We start from the raw sequence: 26,491 nt of genomic DNA, 5'->3' as shown, positions 1-26,491 counted from the left end.
TTAGCAGCAGGCAGTGAGAGAGCTACAATTGGAACTGGCAAAAGTAAAGGCTCGACTTCACATTCTGGAAGGGCCTGGTAAGCAAGCAGTAATTGATGAGGCTGTAAAATCTTGTAAGGATTCCCCCCCTACTCCGTAGCTAGTCTCTACAGTCAAAGATCTTGTTCACGTTGAAGTACAAACTGCTAAGAAGGAAGTGATTGTGGAAGTGGACACCAAAGCAAGCAAGTCTCATATTCAAGCAGAGATTGAAGAACACGAAGCTAGAAGTGATAATGCACTGAAGATTAGAGTAGGGGGACTCCCAGAAGATTGGTACAAAGAGGAGGACACATATAGTGAAATATTGACAAAGATCAGCAAGGTTGCCCAACATTGAATGGGTGGATGATGATGAGCAGGATGACGTCGACTCCAGGCCAACTGCTATTATGCACTATAAAGGTCATGCAATCCTTACTTTGAAGTCAAAAGATATGTGGATCAAGCTGCTTCACAATCTTCCAAGCTGAAGGGTAACAAAGTATGGATAGCAAAGGAGCGTACACAGGCTCAACTCAAGAATAAGGCAACTGAATTAGCTAAATTCAAGGCTGCCAGAAAGGATGGAAAATGGGCAGTTTACCGTGAAGGCGTAGCTTTAATCAGAGAGTTTAAATCGAAACCAAAAGACTCTCAGTCTTAAACTGATGTATGGCTGTTTACTCTTTCAGACTATTATGTAGGTACTCTAAAATAATGTGGGTTGCTTTTGCACTCCTTGGGAGCTGCCATGTGCCCTCCCTAAAGCAGATGTACTAGAGGGTTTCTTGCTGTCCCATAGACCTTTTAGTCTCCAGTGGACGTTAATAGACTTTCTTTCTTTCTTTCTTTCTATTTGGAGTTAGCTCAAGAGGCTGCCATGAGTAGGTTGTCGAGAGAAGACTTGCTTGCATTTGTTTGCAACTACACATGTGGAAGGCCACTTGGTTTCACCATCAATTGTCACCATAATCAATTGTAGGTGGAAAGTTTTGGAAATGTATCTTTTCTTAATCCTAGCTTGGGGGCTTGTCCCAGCACTTCATAAATTTATGCCATATAAAGGGAGGCATGTTCCCTCATCTTGATGTTTTACATTAACCAGGGATGGTGAATGATTTAGTGCCGGGGGAAACTGTTGTAGGCCTTGTGGAGAATGGAGTAGAAGGGGGATTAAGTAGGAGAGTGCCATGTGGCAGAAAAGGAGTTATCCCACATATGATGGGTTGTGGAGAAGCCCTGGGGAAGTGGTCATACTTGTATTTGAAGGAGACTTGTGTTTTGGAAAAAGGGGAGATCTTCCTCTGAGCCTTATCTTGTTTCATTTGTTGTGTACTCTTCTTTAGCATTCGTGATTATAGGTTGCCTTACCCTAGGGCCTAGGACAGAGGATTGTAGCTAAGGAGGCTGAGAAGGAGGGATCACTCCAATATTATGAGGGGTTCATTGTGAACGGGAAGTAGGAAAAGCCTTTTGACAAGAAGGGGCAGCTGCTCCAACAACACATTTGTGGCCTTGAGGATGCTTTGTCTAATGCTAACAAGGGGCTCGATAATCAAGGGATAGCACATGTGAGAAAATTATGGTCCTGCATGATGTAATTGATGTTGACAAGGAAATTGAATGAGCACTCATGGTTGATCCTTGAAAATTGTGTATGCACTGCCTGAGCAAGGTGGCCAAGTCTGTGCAGGTAGAGCAATGATCCGTAAGGCCATCATAGTTAGCTGACTAGAGATGGTAGGTTTGTCTGGTCTTCTTGATTCAAATCATGTCTGGGAGGGAGATAACATACTCCAAAGCAACGCTCTCCTTGGTAAATGGAGGGTTCGAATTCATAACTGTCTATATACAAAAATGACCTTTGTGATGTGAACTATGACACGGTCCATCTTGATTGGCGATCCTTAAAAATGGCCCAGATGTAAATGACCTGGTCGAATTATACATGCTAGTTTCGAAGAGAAAACTGATAAGAATTGAGCCCCTGCAATGCTTGCTCTTGAGTCGATTGGGTGGGAGGCAGTGAAGCCTCATTGCTTACAGTGTGTAAGACAGTGATCCAATGTGTGTGCCTAAGAAAGCTCACTGTCACACCTTGATAGAGAAAGGGGATCAGAAAGGGGGGCGCAGACAGAGGCTGAGGGATGAGGCTTCATGGGTGGCTATCCAAACCACCTGAAAGCCAGCCCAATGAAGGCCCAAGAAAGGGTGACACAGTAGAAGAAAGAAAGAGCAGAAAGGTAAGGAAGGACTCAGGGTGCAGCGAACAGGAGGAGGGGGGAAGGAACAGCAGCAGCGAAAGAGGTCCGGGCAGAAGGAAGAAAAGGGTGGTGGTGAGAAGAAGGGAGGGGATGGTGGAAAAAAGGGGGCTGGTGACACAGGCTAGCAGAAGCAGAATGAGGATGCTCACTAGTCAGATTAATAGTTCAGGAATCCATTCAGGATGATACATCAGGGTTGTTGGCTATAGTGAGGGGCACTGGTATATTGAAAAAAAGTGGAGCTTCCAGCGTGTAATTCATTGGAAAGAGATGGACATCAGATTTAGGCCGAAAAGACCATTCCTAGGTTATTTGATAGAATATCAGTAGGTGGGGTAATCAACATCCCTTCCCAAATGGAACGTTAGTGATCCAGATAGAGTATTTGGTATTGTCATCCTCAAAAGGACGATGCAACACATGATAAATCTGCCCATTCTCTATGGCTAGGTGACCCCCTTATTATCTTTATGCTTGGCATGCTGAAGGACATAGGTAACGTAATTATCTTCCAATTCGGTCATCATTAGCTCTTTGAAGTCTTTGGATATATAATGGGCGAATAGCTATTCATTGCTGGGCAGGATGGTGGTTCCATAAACGAGTTAACTTCAAATTCATTGCAAAATAAAAATGAAACTGACTGAAACTGTTTATAATGGTCCTCCAGAATAGCACGTTTGGAATACTACCATTTTTCTAAGCACTAGCTTATTTGTAAGTGTTTATTTAAAGCTCAAGCTTATTGAATGCGTTTGAATATTTGTACAACCTCAATACTTTTATCTTTGACATCAAATTGAATAAATGGCATAAATAATATTTTGTAATAATGAGTGTGGCCAAGTCCTTGATATGTTACAAATATGTAAATATGTCCTTGATGTTGCAGAAATCACCGTCGTGCAATCCAACGCTTTGAGCTTGCACAAAGAGTTGTAAAGGATTTTGGTCATGGACATAGCTACTGGGCACGCTTGGTTTACATTGACTTTTGTGAGAGTTTCTTGAGGTGGTTAAGAAAAAGCTTTTAATAACTCATTGCAGATGCTGCATCCTGTATTTTTGCTATGATCACTATATGATTTTCAAAAGCCACCTTTCACGTTATTTGCACCTGTGGAAAAGCATGCATTATATTATTTTTAATGTATTCTTATCAAAGTCCTACTGACAAGAACAAAATGAAAAAAGTAGAGGAGGTTCGCAACGCCTTGCCATTATAAAACTATTTAAAGATTAAAATTTTATGAAATTTCAGCTTGTAAGAAAACTCAAGTCTTCTCTGAAAATCTCTAGAGCATTTTTACTTGAGCGATGAATATGACAAAAATAAAAGACTTTAAAACATTCAGGAACTGAGAGAAAGAATGGTATGGAGACATCTTAAATATAGAGATCGGTGCCTTTCAGTGAAGGTCTGGGTGCGTGGAGGCTGAAGATACACTTTTGCATATGCTATGCTGCTAACACAGCTTCAAAAATCTGTAACATCTTCAAAAAATGAAGTTCCAATGCTACTTGTACCTGTAGTGCAGACCGTGTTTTATAAAACTCATTTGTTAAACTTTCTCATACCTATCACTAATATCTTTTTGAATCCATCCTCTCAGGAAGAACTCTTGAAGCCTTCTTTTCAAAAGAGCATTCTGCCAGAGTTGAGGGGAGGGGGAGGCGAGTCGAGGGGAGGGTGAGGATGAAGGAAGAGAGAGAGAGAGAGAGAGAGCGAGAGAGCGCCAATTGTGAGGGTGAGGGGAGCGTGAAGGGAGCGGGAGAGAACTAGGGTGAGGGTGACGGGAGGGGAGGGGGAGGCCAAGTCGAGATTTTGTAACTCTTCTCTGATTTTACAGGAAACATTGTTGACTTTTCCAGACTACCTCTCCAGCATTTTTCTATGTTCATCAGCGCTTCTCACTTGTTCTTATCTCATCTTTTTCTAATCTTTATCTCAATGACTATTTCTCGTGTCTCGTTGGATGGACAAAAGCACTAGAGCCCAGACTGCCTTCACAGCCACCCTCATCCACATTTAAAGCAAGTGAACAACACTATCAGAAGGTAAAAGGCATTCATTCAACATCCTTGTCTCTACACACCTCCGGATACATCTCATACTCTGGCCACATTTCCACTGAAAGCTAAAAAAACTCAAAAAGAACCCAGTGGATTACACAGCTCAAGACAAGCTCTCCAACTGACTGAGATCAAGCTCAGAAAATACATAGAAGACCCATGAAACATAAAACTCCAGAAAATGACAACTTCAGAACTGCATAACTACCATGAACACTTCTTACAGCTCATGGTATAAACAACCATGCTCATATCTTTCCTGACTAAATCCATGAAGAACAATCCCGGATCTCTTTGACTTCAAGTAGCCAACCGCCTTGTATGCTCAAAACTGCCACCCTGTAAGAGAACCCACACGGAGTGCTACCCAAGCCCTTGATGGATTTGAACTTTTGGACTGCATGAAGCCTAGTACTTTAAGACATCTGCTGCCCATAGTCCCGTTGCCACAAGCAAGGCCTTTTCCAAGATCATCCATGAGCACCGGGCTTGCTGCTCCAGCCAAGCATGCACTATGTCCTTACAAACCATTTTTGGAACCTCCTACAGAGATGCCACCCTTGTCCCAAAGCTCCTGCCTCCACAGTCGTCCTCTTGCTCACAGAGCTCTCATGCTTTCTCTGTCGCCCAGGTACTCTTCAGCCCGCACAAGAAGCCCTCCCAGCCGGATCCCATAGAGGCGCTTCCACAGTCGTCCTCTTCCACGTAGCTTCGCCACCTTGCCCTCCAGACCTGTAGAGAATCCCATCTCGTTAAGATAGCTACCAGCACGGCTTTTCTCGTCATCACGGGGCTCGTGGACCCCTGTCGTCTGAGATCCTCCTAGCCCACACAGTAGCGATGCCACTGCTGCAAAGTTCTTCATACTCGTAACAATCGTCCTCTCCCGCCCGCATCATAGCGACCACCAAACCCGAGAAGCTCCCCAAAGCAACGTCTCCTTCCAGCAGGATCCAGAGTCTCTCTCATTGCTGTCAACCCACGTATCTGCCAACTCATCATCCAGAAGTATCCCCCTTCCATCACGTAGCCACATACATGTAGGCTTTTCTTGATTCCAGCCACGTCGTCATATGTATTTTTACCACTCTCTCAATCCTTCACAAGAACTTAGACCAAGGTCTCTACCCACATTTCAACCTTGGGTACCATGCTTTGCACATAACCTTCAAGCAAGCATTGGGTGCTTGATTGCCACACATGACCGCACATTCCTCAAGCCCACAACCCATGATATGAATACTCCCCTGTCTTACAATCGGGAACCACTCATGGCAAGATAAACATAATACAGGACAACAATGAAAGACATGTCATCCCATACCAAATGCTCTGGAGTGCCTGATGCACACACATTGCTCTATCATCATATCCTGAGTCCCTACAAAAGTATCTACAATTCTCAAGAAAATATCTACATTAATGTAGAGTCTTTATGAGAGTTTCCATAACTCAAAGCCACCACGAACTAGCTATGTACATAGCTATGCACCTACCCATCAGCATGCAACAAGTGAAAAACATATTTTCATTTTTATCCACACATCGTCATTCCATCACTCATTCATATTATATTGCAACGAGTAGCATGACAGGTTTATGATGGGTTAGAGACCTGCTCCGTAGGGTCTTAAGGTGGGATGTATGCTAGCATCTCTCTCTCTCATATTTCATATTTTACATTTTGTATCTAGGCATTTTTGGTACTCTATTTCATTTCATTTTGTATCTAGGATTTTGTAGCCATTTTTGGCATCTTAGCTGTATTACGATGAGGCCACCTAGTTGGTGCATCGTTGATGATGTATTTTCCTTTCGGATGATTTTGTGTCCCATAGGCCATGTATGGCCTTCCGTGGACCTTTAATAAAATTTCTTTCTTTCTTTATTTCTTTCTCTCTCTCTTCCTTTCCACTTCTGCCTCAGCTTCAGCCACAGCTTCAGCTTCAGTCTCAGCTTCAGTCTCATCTTCGGTCTCAGCTACATCCTCATACTCAGCCTCAGCGCCAACCTCAGCTTCAGCCTCAGCGTCAGCTCTAGTTCCGATTCCAACTCCACTTACGTCCACAGCCTCTATAGTTACAGCTATTGGCTCTGATATACCCCTACCCATGACATCAATTGCCCCACCCTCCCCTAGGATAGAGGGGTTGTCACTGACACCATCTCTCCCTTCTTCTCTTGCTACAGTTCTCTCTCTGATTATGACACCTACTTTGGAGGGTCATACACTGTTCCGCACCACTCGACCTTTCTCTCCCCTCTGCCTCTCAGTCAGCCCACGCTCCCACACCTTGCCAGGATCGCCTCCTCCAGGCCACTATCATCCCCATACCGCACCCATCTCACCGAGTCATCACCCAACCTCCAGTCTCATCCTCACACTTTCAGGCCACAAACCTTTCAGTTTCCGTTAGAGCACGGATGAGCTGACCCATCAGAGTCTTGGGAGTACTTGCTGATGGAGGTCCAGAGCATTCGAGAGTGCGAGAGGGAGCTGTCACGCTTCGCACAGGAGCAGACACGCTTCACCCAGAAGCAGGCATGACTCATACAGGAGCAGTCTCAGGCTATCCGATGATCTTATTCAGGGGCTTAGACAGGAGATCTCACAGCTCCGACAGGAGGTCACTACTATAGGTACAGTCCCAGGGAGCACCCTAGTTGTGGAGGCACAGATTGCGAGCATGCAATCTGCCATTGAGGAGACGTCTAAATGGGTCGACGTAGCCAAACGGGAACCTGCAAGGGTAACCGTATCGGCTACCCTCCTGGAGCAGTAGCAAAGAGCCAGCAAGGCTCTCAACATCAGAGTATGTGGAATCCCCTGCATTGAGGCTACACCGATGGCAGATGCGCAGGCCTTCATGACCACTATCCTAGGGGTGAGTGAGCACAAGATTGAGAGAGCATGGTGGGTTGGGAGGGACCCCAACCGAGGCTTTCTAGAGGGACGGTCCCCCCCACCACTCATTGACACTCAAGTGTGGTCTGATGTGATGAATCACTCAAACCAAGAGCAATTATAGCAAGTGCTTTTTCATCTTTTGGAAGCCATGAAGCTTCTCCTTCTCTAATTGTAGGTTTAGTTTCTTTTCCATTTGCTACCTTCCATATTCCCTTTTTCATGAGAATAAACTTCAGTTTTGTTTGCCAAGTGTGGAACCCCTCTCCTTCAAGCTTATCTATTTTCAGTTTGGAAGCCATTTTGGGAAGGTCTTGGTGTACTTATCACATCAGATGAGCTGCGTCTGCCAACGTGGACACGTCATCCGGTTAGAGTCAGAGTTTGTGCCACGTCATAGACGGCGATTATTACCTCAGTGTGGTCGTAATCTGTCTGCAAGTAGAGTTGCAACCTGCGGCTATAGGAAGGCAGCGTGCCATGCCACGTGGCGTGCGTGACAGAGGGGTGGTGCATTGAAGGGCTGGCAGAAGGTGAGTCGCCATGTAATCATCATCGTTGCTGCCTTGCGCTCTGTTTCTGCCACGTCGTCTTCCCTGACCCTCCCCCGCCACCTCAGCATTGACCAGCTACCCCGCAACGTGCGCCAGGTCATCTCAGTCACACAATCATGCTGTAGTGTGCGCAGGCATGCTGGTCATTCCAGTGACACCCGTCTATCCCTCGTGCATTTACTCTGCGGCCCACGCCCCCACGTCCATTTACTCCACCCCTGCACGTATTTAATCCCCCCCTCGAGTCTAGTTGCTGCCGACATGGCGTTCTTGTTGCCCACGCTGACATGTCTGCTTCTGGCTTTTATCTTGATCATTTTCATGACATATCTTCATGGAGTTTTGTCTTGACCATTTTGTTTTGGCTTTCTATCCATTGTGGGATTGCAATGAACTAGTGGTGATCCATGTTCGGGTCAGACGCTACTTGTATCCATTGCCTTTCTAGGCTGATGAGTCTATTCAACAATGCTAATGGGACTGCAAACAGGCGAGGACTATCTAGAAGGGGATTGCTAGTCTATTGAGTAACTTTATTTCTTCCCCATTCTTCATGGCCTGGGGCTCCTTGACTTGGATTTCTCTTTCGGGGCCCTCAGGTCTTTTATCTGAGACATGACTCCTCTTGGGATCTACCGGTTTGATGACATTTGGTCGAGTCAAGCTTTTTGGTTGATGTTCTCGACTCCTTACAGACCTGCATATGCCCCTGTGGATACTTCATGGGAAATTATGGCAAGCATATCATTATGGCATACTTGGAGAGCCAAATGCACAGAGGCCTTGGGTGGTTCCCAAGGTCCACCCCTCACACACTTTAGTCAGTATTTTGGATTGATATGGTAACATACTTGATTGCCATTTGGGTGAGCATTTAGGGGTCCTCCTTGGCAGCTTTACTAAGGGGGCTGTTTTTCTTAGGGAGTGGAATGGCTCCCCATTTTTTTTAGAGACCTTTGCAGGGTTGAGGTGCGCTTTCAGCCTCAACCTTGGATTTTTTCGAGCTCTCTTGCATGAGCTTGGTTTTGTTATGTTAGGGTGTTTTTCTTCTCATGCCTCGCATGATGTACTTCTCCCATTAGTACTTTGCTCTTGGAGTTTCTTACATACTTAATAGAAGGCGATTCTTTGCCCAAAAAAAAAACACCCCAGGGTGATGCAATGAAATAAATCTAAGTATATCACTTACTTTTCCAATATTATGCCTCTTCAACGATGAATTTGGCTTGATACCTATCATATTGAAAATCTTTTCTTGCTTGATGGTGGCAAGAGGCTTGATTGGGATGTTTTCCACCTGGTCTTCTATCATACAATAGACTAAAATCTATTTCAATGCCCAAAAGTTTCTCATATACGAAGCGATGCTGAATTCCTATATGAATAGTGTGAGTATGAAATAATAGATGCTTGGCTAGCTTAATACAGCTATGGTTATCACCTCATAAAGGACCCGCTTCCTCTTGTTCGAGTCCAATATATTTCAATTAATTAGATAGCTCCATAAGTCGAAATTATTGCTCCTCTATATTCACCTTCCATATGGTGAGCATGAAGGGAAGGTCCCTCAGTCCGATCCATGCCTCGTGTGAAAGTTTTGCACGTGTGGAAGGGAGTGAGAGATAGAGATAGAAATTTACATGAGAAATAGGCAATATCAACAGTTTAGATCCATGGATACAATCTTAGCCAAGGAGGCATGTGAAGGAGGATGCTCCAAGGGGCCACCTTACAAGTGTAAGAGGGGGGGCAAATTTATAGGCCCTTAGCTACTTGGTGGGCCTGCTATGAGCAGGTTGACATGGTTGACCCATGATTAGCCTGACCCAACCAGCAAGTCGGGCTGACCAAACAGGTTCGGATTAGGTCGATTTAAAAACATCCTGGAACTCTCAAGCCAGGCCTGATAAACAAATAGACCTATCAAAGCCAATACATATGGCTCCCACTGTACATCCCCCCTTGGCTTCATAACAGGACATGCTAGGAAGCCACACACCAAAAAAATAGGAAAACCAATACATCTTTTTAGGAGGACTATCCAAGGCAGAGGACCTTTAGACTCAATGGAAACCAAACACTCAATACATATCATTTTAGGAAGACTACCCAGGACAGAGGACCCCAAAATACATCAAGCGTGTAGTAATAAATAAAAATATCTCTTTGTGAAAGAGATGTCCTCCAAGTAGCTAATGCACATGTGTGCACATCCCTGTGAGTCGATGACGATGTCAATGAAGCGCTAGGCAGGAATGCCCCAAAATATGTGTCGGTGAAGTCCATAGGTAGCTACATGGAGCAATTACATGATGACTCTCAAAATGCAGGAAGGAGAGTCACCAATGTCGAAGTAGAAGCCTCAGGTACCACGACCAATCGGAAAGTCAATCTATGCGAAGTACCTCAGGCACCGATCGAATAAGCAAGGTTGAAGAAGTCACCTGTTGATGTAGAGTGGTCTACATCAAGCTTGATGTACTACACTAATCAGAGAGATCACTGTAGTGGAGTGTGTCCGAGTAGTATTGGAGAACTCACATTTAGCTCGGGAAGTCTTCACCAAAGTTTGGAGTAGTCACGTGAAGGAGTCACCGCAGTGTAATGTCAAGAGCTCACATCAAGTGACGGGCAGAGAAGATAGAGGCAGCGTGGACAGCAGCTCCAAGAGAACAACGGGCAGAATGCGAGCACGAACTTGCGGGCAGCAGCTCCAAGAGAATGTCGGGTAGAAGGAGCAAATGGCAGGCTGGAGCAGAGGTCAACGATAAAGAGGATGAACAGCTCCTCGTTGAGCTGGTTGCATCATGCTTGGGCTGTCAAATCATTGAGCTCCAGAACAAAATTCGCGCGCAGAAACAAATTTCGTCACTTCTTGCAAGGGTTGTAACGTTTCACAGAAAACTCAGATTGCAATGATGTAAAAATGAAATTTGTAGTACTCAAGGTCCTCTACAACTTTGCTGAAGACACAAAGCCATGATTCTCCGGATAGAAGCAGAACATCGTCCGCAGGTCATAGAAAGATGTAGTTGAAGAAAGGAGAAGAGGTGGCAGATCATGGCGTGGAGAAGAGAGCTCAAGGAAGGAGAGAAGAGGGCAGCCTTCCAAGGAGGAGGAGTTAGAGTAGCTTCATTGGCCTCCCTCACCTCAACCTCTTGGAAAGGAAAGGGAAAGGGAAAGAGAGAGCAGGGCTAGGAACATGGCTCTAATAACATATGAAGAGATCTAGTAGCTAGCGAGGAACGGAATGGAAATGTGAAAACCATAATGAAAAGCAAAATGGAAAGGAAAATGAAAGAACAAGTGCTAGGCAATGATAATTAAAATACTCACATGTAGATAGCTTGATGTTGACTGATATCCAAAGACTCAAGACTATATAGTGTGACACTAGACTCTAGAAAGCCATAGTGTATATGGGATGGCTCCCAATATGACACGTGGCATGTCTAGGACTCACTAGACTATAAAACACCCCCTAGACACCTAGTACACTCATTTTTGACTCACTTTGGCTTCATATTCCAACACAAACAAACATCGGTGAGGTGCCCTGCGAGGTCTCCAGGTGAAGCCGAAAGCATCCAATCCCTAACCTGTAGCCTGTAGGGGTGGGAACCGTGGATGCGAGCAAAGAGTGAGGTGGCATACTCCTGCTCTGAGTCTGTCTTGAGCTGCTGAAGCTCGTCTTTGGAAAAGGTATCTGTTTTTGCGGCCGGTGGAAGTAGGGAGAGGAGGCAGCAGGGGAAGCGAGGGGGGACAGCAGCGGGAGGAGGGGGCAGCAGCCCGGGAGGAGGGGCTGGCAGGGAGAGGAGGAGGGAGGGGAAGGGAAGGGCTGGGAGGGAGGGGAGAGGGGTGCAGGACGGAGGGCAGTAGGGAGAGGCAAGACGGGGAGCTCAGCAGCGTCTCCTTTCTTCAGTTGAGATAGCATGGCCTTAGCCAATCTCTAACAAGCTACTGTAGGATATAGTTAGCTTCTCGTCCTCATGGGGAGAAGATTCGACTCCAAAGTTGATGGAGGGGTAAAAAGGCTAGTGCCATGTGGCACTATTTCATGCATGCTTCTACGTGGATCTTCATAGGCGGCTTTGTCTCGACTCTTCGAGTTCTTTTCAAGGTCTCATCTCTGTTGGTGTGGAGCTCCTCCATGAGAGTCGGATCTCTTGACTGTTGGCAAGTATGAAGAGGTCGCTGAGGAGTTGTGGCGCAACTGCTTGCTCTCACTACTCGAGTCAGTACCATCTCTCCATTAGGCTGATACATAAGCTTGTGTTTTGTCACACAGAGTCTAGAGGCTGATAGCTACTTTGTGTAGTGGTCGTTTGTGCTCTTTGCGAGCCTATGAGTGTGTAAGCCTTTGTGGCTTGTTGCTTACAGTTGTAAACCTCCACAACAAGCACAATAGTGATGCGTGGAGGTCTCTTAAGTGTTTTTTGTGAGAATAATAAAGATTTAGACTCTTACTATTCTTACATTTTATGTGACCTATCTTGCATGCACTATCTTCTTTCTTTTTAAGTCCATCAATTGGTATCAGAGCGGGTTCCATAGTCTACGTCTGAGAGGGTTCTGAAGTGAAAATCTATGTCCAAAAGAGAGTTGCGTAGTCACTCTTGTGTGTCCATTACCTGTCGTACCAAGGGAGCTGAGAAGACCACGGAGCAACCCTAGTGCAACTAGACTACGTTCACCGTTAGTTCTGTTAGCAGAGGTGTGTTTTCTTGAAATCTTGAATCAGTAATCATGGATATGCCTAAAAACGAAAAGGCTGGTGGAGCACTTGTTACATTCAACAGCAAGAACTTCCCTTCATGGCAGTTGGCGACCCGGCTGTTGTTCAGCAGAAAGGTTTATGGAGCGTCATTGCAGGGACAGAGAAAAGACCAAAGGAGAGATCACATGATGCTGATAAAATTCCAGCATGGGAGACAAAGAATGAAAAGGCCATCGGTTACATGGGTAGAGCTTTGGGTTACGAATATTTCCACAACCTCGATGTGAAGCTGATAGCGGCAGAAAATTGGCAGATCTTGGAATCCTTGTTTGGAAGCATTCAAAGGCCAATCTAAAATAAGACCTTTTTGATCTACAGATGGAGGAATCAAAGTCTCTTGGAGTCTTTCTCAATCGCATGCAAGCTTTGTTGCGCCAGCTTAACGACTTGGGAGCTAAAGTAGAAGATGATGATAAAAAGCTATATTATTGAATAGTCTACTAGTCGAACAATATGGAGATACAGTCAAGATACTTCGTTTGGATGACAGCATGGACTTCCTTGATTGTGTAGGTATGCTTCTCAGTGAGGAGAAAAGATCGAGCACACTCATCTATGATTCGAGAGCTTATGCAGTATCCAATAAGAAGAAAGGACACGATACTCGTAAGTGTTTGTACTGTGGTAAAGAAGGTCATATTGAAAAGTTTTACTATACAAAGATATGGGATGAGCTTGAGAAAAACAAAGAAAAAGCAATGACAGTGGATAGTAAAGAAGAATCGAGTATGTTGGTAGAATCCGAGACTCTCAAGGATTAGGGTTGGGCTTTTTAAGCAGGGTAGAGTCGAGCTCTTTGTGAGCAAACACACTGTTCTTTGTGAACGTGATGAGATACTCTTCAAGGTTCTTTGTGAACAAAAAGTTTCAATTTATGAAATGCTCTTCATGAGCTTTTCTAGCTATTTTCTTCATGTTCTCCCCATTTTGGCCGAGGGGGGGTATGTAGGATATAGTTAGCTTCTCGTCCTCATGGGGAGAAGATTCAACTCCAAAGTTGATGGAGGAGTGAAAAGGCTAGTGCTATGTGGCACTATTTCATGCATGCTTCTACGTGGATCTTCATAGGCAGCTTTGTCTCGACCTTTGAGTTCTTTTGAAGGTCTCATCTCTGTCGGTGTGGAGCTCCTCCATGAGAGTCGGATCTGACTGTTGGCAGCTATGAAGAGGTCGCTGAGGAACTGTGCCGCGACTGCTTGCTCTCATACTCGAGTCGGTACCGTCTCTCCATCAGGCTGATACATAAGCTCGTGTTTTGTCACACAGAGTCTAGAGGTTGATAGCTACTTTGTGCAGTGGTCGTTTGTGCTCTTTGCGAGCCTATGAGTGTGTAAGCCTTTGTGGCTTGTTGCTTACAGTTGTAAACCTCCACAACAAGCACAGTAGTGATGCGTGGAGGTCTCTAAGTCTTTTTTGTGAGAATAATGAAGATTTAGACTCTTACTGTTCTTACATTTTATGTGATCTATCTTGCATGCACTATCTTCTATCTTTTTAAGTCCATCAGCTACCAACCAACAATAGATTCTGCCCTAACCAACCTCCCATCCTAGCCAATTATGCCCTAGGTCTTGGCTTGAAAGAAGAGTGTGAAGCTATCCTCTCTCTAGGCGGGCACACCTAGCCTTGGCTACTGTAGCAGCAACAGCTCCCTCCCTCCCTTCCTTCAGTGCACAGAGGCGCAACAACACCATCGTGCCTGCCTACAAGCACAACAATGGACCCAAGCTAGGTCGCAACAACACCAAGTTCACATCGCGGCAATAGCAAGTCATAGGTGACTTCAGCTCCAGGTGAATTCGCAGGAAGGGTAGAAAACACAGGCATAGAGAAAATGGACACAGACCTAGATCTTTGAACAGCGCAACTGTAAAGTACATCAATAGATTGTGGCTTCAGACAAAAGGACAAAACCTGATACAAAATGGTGTGCTCAGTGTGTGCTACCATCTAGCAGATAGAGCACTCCCTAGATGTGGAGCCCTAACGACTCAAACTATCATCTAACTGCTCATGGCACCTTCAATCTCCATCAGCTCATGCCACCATCACTACGCAGCTTCCGTGCTCAAGGTAAGATGTACATCATGCATAGCATAAGAATAAAGTGAGAGGGTGGAGCCCTACTCAACCATAAAGCGGGGACGAGCATTTTCTGAGCGAAATCTTCCGAGCGTCCGAGCGAAGGAAAAAAAAAGCTTCCAACTATGCATAAATATGGCAAAAATCGATCAGAAGAAAACATAGTTTCACTTAGAAATATGTAAAGTATTATAGCAATGCCTATTTTATACAAAAATCTTTAGGTGAATCTGTAGGAATGGTGAGAGCATAATGGGATGGCTTTTGAAGAAACCCACATGTAGAGTAGACTTCTCTATGAAAATTCCCTTATGATCCTTCTTACAACTTTTACTTAATAGGGGATGACATTGAAAACCCTCTCTCAACCTATCTTCATGAAAGAGTTTCTTCAAAGAAAACTCATTGAAGCAAGCCATCCAGGTAGTTTCGCCAGCGAAACCCCTTTGAAGCAAGTATCCCAAGGTAGTTTCGCTGGCGAAACTACCTTGGACAGCACTTTTAAAAGTGACATAACTTTCATATCCAATGTCCAAATATAGTCATTCAACCACTCAAATTGATCGGAACACCCCATTTGAGCACATCTATGGAGTTATATTTTGGAAAATCTTTCATATATAGTATTAAATATTACATGTATTTTATGAGAGTGATATATAAGCCCAAGTTAATACTTATTTATAGTAATTTAAACTTCTTTAGAAACATGTCCATAAATATGCTATAAAAACACTAAAAAGATATTGCCATATGATATAAATGTGTTAATAAGTAATTATATATGCATAGTATTATTACATTGAGAGTGATTATGAGGAATGTTTCTTAAAGGAATCAACACTTTTTTAAGCTAATAACAGGGGTACAAAAAGATGTCTCTAAATAAGAAAATTATGTTGTGTAAAAATGAATGAGTGACTAGTCTGTATATTTTTATGATAAAGGGATCTAGTTCTAGTGAAAATAAAAGTGTAAAAACCATGTTTCCTAAAGAAAAACATTTTTAAAAATCTCTTGAAAAACACGCTCGGATAAACCTGCTCATAGGTTTTTGCTCGTAAAATTGACGCATCCCCATAAAGCCAGGAGTGAGGCTGAAAGTGCCATCTCAATCTTGTAGTAACCTCTAAAAAGAAGGGACAGCCTCTCCATTCCCTAAGAAAAGTAGTTCTCCTAGCAGTAATAGGCTTAGAGGACCCTTGCACATCCGACCAGATGGTATGACAATGTGTGTTGTGTCTGTCAAAATACCGGCCAAAAAGAAAGAAAGGAAGGAAAGAGGGAAGAATGAAAGACTATTAATGTCCACAGGAGACCAACAGGTCTATGGGGCAGCAAAAAACCATCTAGTACATCTGCTGAGGGAGGGCATATGGCAGTTCCCAGGCAATGCAAAAAGCAACTCTGGCTATTTAGAGTACCTACATAATAGTCTGAAAAACATATAATCAGCCATACATCAGCTTAAGACTGAGAGTCTTTTGGTTTGGATTTAAACTCTTTGATGAGTGCTATGCCTTCATGGTATGCTGACCATTTCCACCCTTCCTAGCAGCGTCGACCTTGGCTAATTCGAGTGTTCTTATTTTATAATTGAGCTCGCGTGAGTTCCTCTGCTATCCATACCTTGGTCCCTTTCAACTTGCAAGATTATCAGAGAAAGTTGAACTGCACTTCTCGTGATTTAAGCGTAGTGATATCATGTCCTCTAGAGTGCGATAAATTAGTTTCTCCATCATCATCATGATCTTATCCTTCCATTCAATTTTAGGCAAGGCTGCTTAGACATGTGCTAAAGTCTCACTGAAACAGTCCTCTTTGTACCAGCCTTCACAGAGCCCTCCCACTATAATCTTTAGTGCGTTGTCATGTCTAGCTTGCCTTTGTATCAACCTCCACAGTCACTTCTTTCTTAATTGTTTGTACTTCAATGTGAACAAGATCGTTAACTATAAGAGACTAGTTGAGGGGTTGGGGGGGTAGCCTTGCAAGCTTTCACTACCTCATCAATTACTGCATGCTTGCTAGGTCCTCTTTTCTATAGTGGTCACTTCTTGCTCTCCAAGCAAGTATTGGAAGTGAGAGGCCATAGTTATCACAATCTTTTCCAAATTTGAGATTACTTGGTCATCCTATATGAGGCATTCCAAATCTTCCTAGGCATACTTCCTTCTGAGGATTCTAAACATATCCTCATTTGCACAATCTCCCTTACCAGCCACCACTCTCTTGTGTAGATTTCGGCCTGCAACGCCTATATTGCGGCTTCAACTCGGAGTGTCTCCTTGCACTGCTTAAGACAAGCCTGGCCTTCCTCAGAGAATCCCCTTCCAAACAGCCCTATCATGTCTACAATCGTAGAGGCAATGATGAATGCACTCCTCTGCTAAAGAGCAGCACGGACAAGAAGAGGGAGTCTCGAACCTGGATCTCCATTGGTTGACTACAATCTCAGCCTACTCCACAAAAAGATTTCTGCACATCTGCTGAAATCTGAAAATCCTTGCAATAAGAGGCTCTAGAAGGCTTCCAACCTCTAATGCTCATCTAGAATTTCTTGGTATTACTAACTGTGTACTAAAACAATGGGAGGCTCTTCAAGTGATTCCTTGCATCAATCCATTCTCGCTCCGTGTGGTAACATCGCAGGTACTTTACGGGAACACCCTCATAAAGCCACAACATCCAAAATCCTGAAAGGATGCTCTCAACTTTCAGGATTGGGGTCTCAATACCAGCCCGAAACCTAGAAACACTGCTCCACAAAAAAAAACATCCTAACCGCCTCAAAGCAAAATACTTCCTTCCACCCAGAGTGGTGGTTGTAAACCAGGTACTGTTGGCTACAGCCTGGTTTGTTTGCTCTTATTGGTGCCGATCTACAAGCTGTATCACTCAGCTCAAGAGACCTATCAGGAATTTTTTGTGGAGTGGATTAGACAGCACTTCAGATGTGATAGCCAGGGTGGCTTGGGAGACTCTTATTCTACCCATTGAGGAAGGGGGTCTCAATATTATTGATCCAGACTTGCAGTGTAGAGCCTTGCTCTGCAACATGGTGGTCAGAGGGTTTGATGCGTGGTTAGGAGCCATGGAAGGATTTTTTCTTATGCAGTATACAGACATACACACCTTCTCAGGGAGGAGATTGGATGAACATTCTTAGATGGATCTTTACGTCAGCCTGTCTCAGACCTCCTACCTCCCCTCTCATGGCTGCCATTCTGAAAGCTTGGGACAGCTTTAGAAGTACTCTTCGGAGAGTTCCACCCTCCTCTCGTGAAGAAATTGGCAGGCAGCCCGTCATGTGAAATGATTGCATACTAGATGAGCATGGCAGATCACTGGGCATGTCACATTGTATGCAGTGGTCTAGATGGGAGTTGGGACCTGCATCCACCATGGGTGCTTGGAAAGCTTTCAGGATGCTTCCAGAGGATTAGAGAGCTCGTTCAGTTAGTCACCTCAGAAAAGTGTAGCCAGGATGCAGCAGATAGATGCAGCTATACCGGTGGAGTGGATGGATACAGAGCATTTGCCTATTTAAGAGTCCACCAGGTTGGGGACTTTTTCGAGGACAAGTATCCCTCTGCAGGTTATAGCCTTGCGGGATGCACATGAGGATACCCTTGTCTTTCAGGTTCATGCATGTTACAGAATTTCTCTATTTATTAGTGCAATATTACGGGAGTAGCACCACGAGTATCCTCCCAGCCAATTCCTGTTAGAGCGTGAGAGCTGACAGAGAAGTCGAAAATCAACAAAATCACGTAAAAGCTCATTCTCCTTTCTCTCACTAACTCCAACAAGCCCCATCTCCCTAGATGGATCTAGATGCCACATGTCATCATCAAAGGGCCTTTCCTAATGCATCTTTTCACCCCTCTCTTGGGATACTTTAATTCCAATTGCCCCTAGGCACATTTCTTGCATTAGACCCTTAGCCTTAGATCCTCCTAGTCTGTGCTATCAACCCTCACCTAGGACCTTGACATTAATTCCCTCACGATCATTTACATGAAGCGCAAACAGATATATTACAAACATAGATCCTTTAAGGGAAATGTCGACTGATTCTTCCGAGGTCATGCTACCTCGGCTAGAGCGTAACATTCCTTCCCTCTTCAGACATCAGCGTCCTCGATGATAAAGTCTGGGAACACTCTCCGCAATTGGTATACGGATTATCAGGTAGCTTCTGATAGAGGTAGACCATGCCATGCAACCAACACCGTGGGTATCTTCCGATTGCGCACTTGCATTGTTCCTCAGTCCAGGATTCTTGTTGGTTTGCGCCTTGCATTATCCTCTATCTCCTGAAACAAAACCACACCTTCGATTAGTGAGTCACCTGTATTTAAAAATTTCTTTAAGCGCGAAACATGAAAAACCGGGTGCACCTTGCAACCCTGTGGCAATTCTAATTTATAGGCTACCTTGCCTATTCTCTTTAGAATTAACCACGGCCCACAGTATCGAGGTGATAACTTAGCACACTCTCCTGAAGTTAACGACTTCGAGTGCGAAGGAACTCTGAGAAAAACTTTTTCTCCTTCCTTAAATTCTCTTATAGACTGGTTTTCATCCGCATACGCCTTGGCTCTATCCATAGCCTGGCGGATATTAGCTCTCGCAAGTGCTAGCATCTCCCGCATCTGAACCACAAAGTTCACGGCACTAGGCACTCTCTGAGGTACTCCGACGAGGTACTCCGACTGTAGTTGGATTTGCTGGTCCATAACCATAATTGAATTCAAACGGACTAAACTCCGTAGAGGAATGTTTTCTATCATTGTAGGCAAACTCTAACAATGGCAACCACTTGTCTCATGTATGTTGCCTCAATGACACATATGCCCTCAGCATATCCTCTAAAGTCTGGTTGACTCTCTCCGTCTGACCATCCATTTCAGGATGATCCCCACTACTCATTCCCAACTCAGTCCTTAGTGTCTCAAATACCGCTGTCCAAAAATGACCGGTAAATCTGACATCTCTGTCTGACACTATGGATCTAGGCAATCCATGCAGACGAAATATATGTCTAATAAACAAATCCGCTACTTGCGGGGCACTAACAGACTCTCTAGTCAGAATGAAGTGAGCCATCTTGGTTAGACGATCAACCACCACAAGGATAGAATCATACTCTCCTTGTGTCGTAGGCAGACCCACAATAAAGTCCATGGAAATGCTCTTCCACTTACCTAGTGGTACTTCCAAGGGCTGCAAAGTCCGGGTGGCTTCACCCGTTTTGCCTTACTTACCTGACACGAGAAACACCGTGTCACATATTCATGAATATGCTTTTTCATCTTTGGCCAAAAGAAATCTCGCTTCACGAGATCATATGTCTTTTCGACTCCTGGATGTCCCGCACATGGGCTATCATGGCACTGTCGAATGACTCTCTGCCTGAGATCATTCTGACTAGGTACTACAACTTTGCCATTTCTTTTCAACATACCACCCCTTATGGTATATCTTGCATATGTTTGGCCTTTTCTAGATGCCAGGTCATCCTTTTCTTCCCCGGGTCTAAATACATGAGCTTTAGGCCATAAGCTCTGGACAAACTCGTCCACCTTTTGAGTTTCTCTAATCTCAGTCATTAGAGCACTCTCTAATATCGTAAAACTCATATTGTATAATGCGAGACAACGCATCAGCAACCTTATTATCCTTCCCTCTTCGGTACCGATCAAATTAAACTCCTGCATGAGCTCTGCCCACCTAGCTTGGCGGCCCCTCAAGTCAGGCTGTTTACAGAAATGTTTCAGAGTATCATGATCCACATCCACATAAAACTCTGAATCATACAAATAATGCCTCCATGTTTTCAAAGCATGGATAACAACATACAACTCCAATTCGTGAGTTGGCCAATTCCTTTGAGAGGGAGAAAGCTTCTTGCTTTCAAAGGCTACTGGCCTTCCCTCTTGAAGGAGAACTGCTCCTACCACAATGCCACTTGCATCGGTTTCCAGGAACAACGGTTTCTGGGGATCAACTATTTTTAACACCGGTCCTGTGACCACAGCTTGTTTTATGGTGTTAAAACTTTCTTGTTGATTATGTCCCCATATAAAAGGTACTTTATCTGAGGTCAGATCAGTCAATGGCGATACTATTTCGGAATATCCTTTGATATGCCTTCTATAAAATTGGACAAATCCCAAGTCTGATCGCAAAGCGGTCAGACTTTGAGGGATTGGCCAAGTCAGTATCGCAGCCACTTTCTTTGGATCCATTTCTACCCCCTCTGGAGTAATTATGTATCCTAAATAATTCAAGCCTAACCATACACAGTATAGTTTTCTTTTTATTTACAAAAAGACTGGCTTTCCTCAAAGTACTGAACACTATTCTTAAGTGTTCAAGATCCTCAGTAATACTTTTACTGAATACTAGAATATCATCAATAAAATGTACTACAAAATTTCCGATATACGGACGTAGTAAATCGTTCATAAGCATGACGAATGTAGCTGGAGCATTGGTAAGTCCGAAGGGCATTACCAAAAACTCATAATGACCAAACCTGCTTCTGAAAGCGGTTTTATGCACATCCTTGGCTCTAATCCGGATCTGATGGTAGCCACACTTAAGATCTATCTTGCTGAAAATCACGGCTCCATGTAATGCATCTAGCAAATCATCAATCCGAGCCATCGGATACCTGTGCTTAACAGTGATATTATTCAATGCTCTGTAATCTATACAGAGGCGAAACGTATCATCCTTTTTCTTCTTTAATATCACTGGCGAAGCAAAAGGTGAGAAACTTGGTTGAATCTGCCCCAACTTGAGGTATTCTTCCAATTGTCTACGCACCTCCGCCTCTTCAATAAAACTCATTCTATAGGGAGATCTATTTACAGGTTCTGCCCCCGGGATCAGTTCAATCTTATGCTGAACATTCCGCTCTGGAGGTAACCCATAAGGTAGTTCATCCCTAAAACATTCAGAGAACTCCTCTGTTATAAGATTAGCCAGCTTGGCCATCTCACCACTTTGCGCAACATCAGTGCTAGCCAAAGAATCATCTACCGGCTCTACCGATGCTGTACAAAGGAATAAAAACTCTTCTTGAGCTTTTCGGATTTCCATCACGGAAACCAACGGTCCCTGAGGTACATCTTTTTCACCTCGTAAGACATAAAGCACATCATTCATCTTGAATTGATATACGTGCTTTTTTCAATCAATGGCTGGATTCTTCCTAGAATGCCACGCCATACCCAGGGCTATATCTGCATGAGCAAGCTTAGTCATTTCAAAATCAAGCTTCTCAGCATAGTCCTGAATACGAAGCTCCAACTGGGTAACCCTTTGGTCCCATACTTCAGTTGAACTTCCATCTGCCATCCTGACTGTATACACATAGTCAGATGGGCTAGTCTTTAACTTCAGCCTCTTCACGAGCTTGGAGTTAATTGCATTATGAGTTGACGCCGAGTCAAACAACACAATGACATCATGATTGGCCACTTGCCCTTTCATTTTAATCAACTCCATATCATTAAAGACTGTATACCCCGTTGTTGCGGGCTTAGATAGGATGTTATCAGATGCACTCGTTACTAGCTTAGCAATAGACACACATAACAAACAAGGTACTGACCTCTGAGAAGATCCCGCTAGCTGAATTTGCATCTATTCCGCTCTGGGACTTCCCTCCATCTCCACGTCGCATTCTGAGACTACCATCTCAGCCATCCGACGATCCTTATTTCGTGGACAATCCTTCCACTGATGAGGTTGAAGGCATCCAAAACACAAGCCTTCTCTCCTCGCTTTTTCTCTTTGCTCTGGGTTTAAGGAAGACTTAGACCAAGCCCGGGCTGCCATTGGTGTTACTTTCCTCTTCACTCCAATGGTGGTACTTGATTTAGGAGTCTCAGCTGGTTTCGCTTGCTTGGCTTGACCACTCGGATGAGAACCACTCCCTTTACTAATCCACTTCTTCTTAAACCCAGATTTCTTCTGGTACCCATACTGGGTTCTGACCTGTGCAAACCCACTTGGCCTGCTGCCTTTGGCATCTTCATAGTTCAGGGCTATGGCTATTGCATCATCCAACGTGTTTGTATACTTAGCCCGAACTTCCATTTTAATCCGATCATTCAATCCAAATATGAAATCTTTCACTTGGATTGATTGAGGTAGGGGTTCATCAACCTTCATTACGCTCTCTCGAAACTTATCAGTGTATTCTGCACTGACAAATTTCTATGACGAAGGTTTCTATACTAATCCCAAGCTCGGGATGCTTCGTCAGGAGGTAAGAAAATGTTTCCTAAATTCCCTTTTAAACCCTTCCCAGGTAGTGGATGCAATACCATCTTTTTGTTGTTTAATCCACCACCGATCCGCTGCCTCACTAAACATGTGGGTGGCCTCGCGGATCTTCTTGATATCATTTCTGATTTCACAAATGGCGAACGCCTCGTCCCATTTGTGTAACCAGGTCTCAATGACATCAGAACTACGGTCATTCATCCGACCAGAATAGTTTTCCGGCCTGTAATTGGCAATATTAGGTACTTTAGCCTTTCTAGGCTCGACCGTATGGACACTAGACTCCGGTTCCATCGGAGCCTTTCCTTTCTCATCTCGAGAAGGTCTGGCAGACATACTGTGTATCACTCTTCAAAGTTCAGACTGCCCTGCATTTGCCTGTAACTGTTGCGCTAATAACTGCTGCAAGGCATCCTCAAGTAATGCAATCGTGCCAGATAAGGTGTGAGCTACTGGGCGCGACACCTGCTGGGTCGGCCGGACTCTTGATTCACCAGGGTCTCTCCTGGAAGCTCCTTCTTCTGCTTCCATTCAGGTCAATGGGTGTTTTTCTTCTTTTCTTCTTCTTTTTTAATAAAAAAATTAAACTAAACACCGCTAAAACAGTGCACTTACAAACTGACAAAATTCAGTATACTGACATTCTGACACAATTCCCTATTCTAGGGAATACCCGCAATCCCAGATTCACGCTAACTAGGCATTTGACACATGCATAACCCAAATACCGCTTTTTCCTATACTAGGGAAATTCCTGCAAGTCAACTCTGACTAAAGCACACAGGCCTATACACAAGCATATCTGACCCTGCTTTGAACCACAAGTCTACATACGGGCTGGCTATCCCTTCATGCAAGCTAAATATTCCATTCAAGCTAATGTTCAGAAAAAAAATAAAGTGACGAGAACAAGAGCAAATGATGTCGAAAGCCCCCTGGTCTGTTCGCTCCTGCCACTCAATTTGACACCCCTGGAGTCTTCACGTAGCTCCCTGATCGCAAATGTTCTCTCCTTTTGCTTCTTCTGCCAAAGTGTTGCTCTCTGTTTGGAATTTGTCCCAGCCTACGAGCTGCCTACGTGACCTTGGAGGGCTGTGACTGTGAGTCCGCTAGGGAAGCAGGTCGAAATTCATTACAAGCCAGTCAGCCACGTAGCCATAGAGCGTAGGCGCGGGATGTATGACGGAATAGATAGCGATTGTCAACCTATCGCCTGTTTTCACAGGCTCCCAGATCCTCCGTAATCTCTGCCTGCACGTCGCCCATCCACGTATCGCATCGAAGGCCTCCCGTAACACGAGCCCCTGTTAAGCCCATGCAAATATTACGAACAGTCACCTAACACACCGCAAACTCCTGCTAGCCAGTGCGGGAGGACCACCGAACAGACACGTCATTCATCTTCATTTCGTCGTATATCACGGGCAGCAACACCTCCAAAATTTATTGCGCAACTTTGATAGCGATCTCGTCAATTTGACTGCGTCACGCTGTCCTGATCGTCGATCACATTTCATCCGATTACACAGATCCCCTCTCTTGGTATCGCTTCAGATTACGCTGTCCTCGCCAGTAGCCTGCACTGTAACTTCAGATCGTTGTCTGAATTCGTGCTTTCTGCTAGCTCGTTCTCTTCCAACGCAAACCCCTCGTTCAACCTGAGAGCTCTGATACCAAATGTTACAGACTTTCTCTATTTACTAGTGCAATATTACGGGAGTAGCACCACGAGTATCCTCCCAGCCAATTCCTGTTAGAGCGTGAGAGCTGACAGAGAAGTCAAAAATCAACAAAATCACGTAAAAGCTCATTCTCCTTTCTCTCACTAACTCCAACAAGCCCCATCTCCCTAGATGGATCTCGATGCCACATGTCATCATCATAGGGCCTTTCCTAATGCATCTTTTCACCATTGGGATACTTTTCATATTTCTGTAGAGATGTAGAAAAACTTTTGGAGGAGACTTTGGAAATCCCTCAGGAATAGGAAATCACGTTATTCATCTGGCTTACTATTCATGGAGTGATTGCAGTGAACGTGTGGAGATCCAGGTTCGGGGCTGACCCTACATGTCCTCGATGCCACTCAACAGTTGAGTCAGTGCAGCACTGCCTTTGGGAGTGAACTCAGGCGAGGACGATTTGGAAGGGTGTTGCTAGAATACTTTGCATTTTTCATAGAGCACCCAACTGAATGTATTTGGAGTCAATAAGAGGTACTCTGCCCTGGGTTGTCCCCCAAAAAACGAATGAATTGTCTTTTACTTTGGTTGATGGTATTGACCACCCAGTTCAAAGTAAGGGGGGATGACGAGTGATGGTTTGCCCTTGCCGGTCACAAGCTGACTAAGAAGTCACTATCACATGGGAGGTGTTGGATAGTTGGACTTGCTCTTTGCAGTATTGCAGTGGAGGGGGGATCGGTCTACTCCTTTTTTTTTTGGCAAAGAAAGGAATCTTCTATTAATGCTTGAAAGACTTCATACAAAACAGCAGCCTCGAAGGTGCTGAGTATGGAAAAAACAAAAAAAAGGCTGAAAGAAAAACCGGCCTGTTCCAAAGAAACCCAACTCGCTGCCTAGGGGATCTCTGGTGCAGGGGCTAACAGCCAAGTGGGGGGACTATACAACCAGCGAATCCCTCGCGAAGTGAAGATGTAGCAAACTCCTACAGGCCAAGCCTTGCTGAATCTAGCACGCCTCTCGATAGTCGCTCTAGAGCCTAGAGTCCCACGCTCCCAAGTGGAGCGTAGGGTGTAGATGATATCCTGCCAGATGGCGACCAGGGTAGCCGAGGGTGGAACCGGATGCTCGCCCATCACGAGACTGCAGCGAGCCACCCAAATGTTCCACGCAGTGATACTGGCTACCACCTCCCAAACGCTGTCCTCCGGAGGAGAAGGGGGAGCTAGGCTATCAGGAGGGACGGCCTCATGGAGCGCTATCCTCTGAATGCTCTGACCCTGTATCCGGTAGGCCAGGGAGATCTCATCAATCTGGAACGCGTGTCCTCCTTCAGCCAACCAAGCCACCATCAGTCAACCAAGCCCCCAGGTATAGTCCCTTTGAAGACTCTGCATACGGGTCATGATCCTGAGGGCTCCCATTCAGATCCTCGCTGCTCTATGACAGCTCCAAAGGTAGTGCGGGATCTTCGTCTCCAGGAAACGAGCAGAGCAACAATGGCACTGCCCCTCCACTCGCATCTACTGCAACCACAGTCCGATGGGCAAGCCTCCGTGGTGGGCGGCCAACTAGAAGAAGTAGGATATCTTCCTCAGCCGCAAACTGGACCATAACCATGTCCAAAACCTGGAACGTACATCCCCAGGCACTCTCTGGGTCACCCAATGCCGCTCCCTCGAGGGGGTCCACCTCGAAGAGTCCATCTGAAGCCTCCTGCCAATACGTGTGGTGTAGGAAATGGATACCTCCTCCATCTGCTCGGCAAGGCCGCCCCTGGAGGGCCACAACCACTCTCTAGGATCCCACTGGACCTCCCTCAAGGGTCT

General features: G+C 44.8%; 1 protein-coding gene across 1 annotated transcript in view; it reads left to right on the top strand.

The window, feature by feature from the left end:
• LOC147901561 (uncharacterized) overlaps positions 1-26,491 on the top strand; it is a 257,427-nt gene that overhangs the window by 167,461 nt on the left and 63,475 nt on the right. Inside the window, exon 17 of the mRNA XM_087375079.1 lies at positions 3,178-3,297. Within this exon, the coding sequence (XP_087231205.1) occupies positions 3,178-3,297 (120 nt within the window). The remainder of the gene's footprint in view (positions 1-3,177; positions 3,298-26,491) is intronic.

Source organism: Dipteris shenzhenensis, chromosome 5 (assembly GCF_047967505.1).
Source record: "Dipteris shenzhenensis isolate YYH24624 ecotype China chromosome 5, Dip_SZ_1.0, whole genome shotgun sequence".
NCBI lineage: Eukaryota > Viridiplantae > Streptophyta > Polypodiopsida > Gleicheniales > Dipteridaceae > Dipteris > Dipteris shenzhenensis.
Note: the sequence above shows the minus strand (reverse complement) of the source record. Positions and strands in the feature narration are given on the sequence as shown.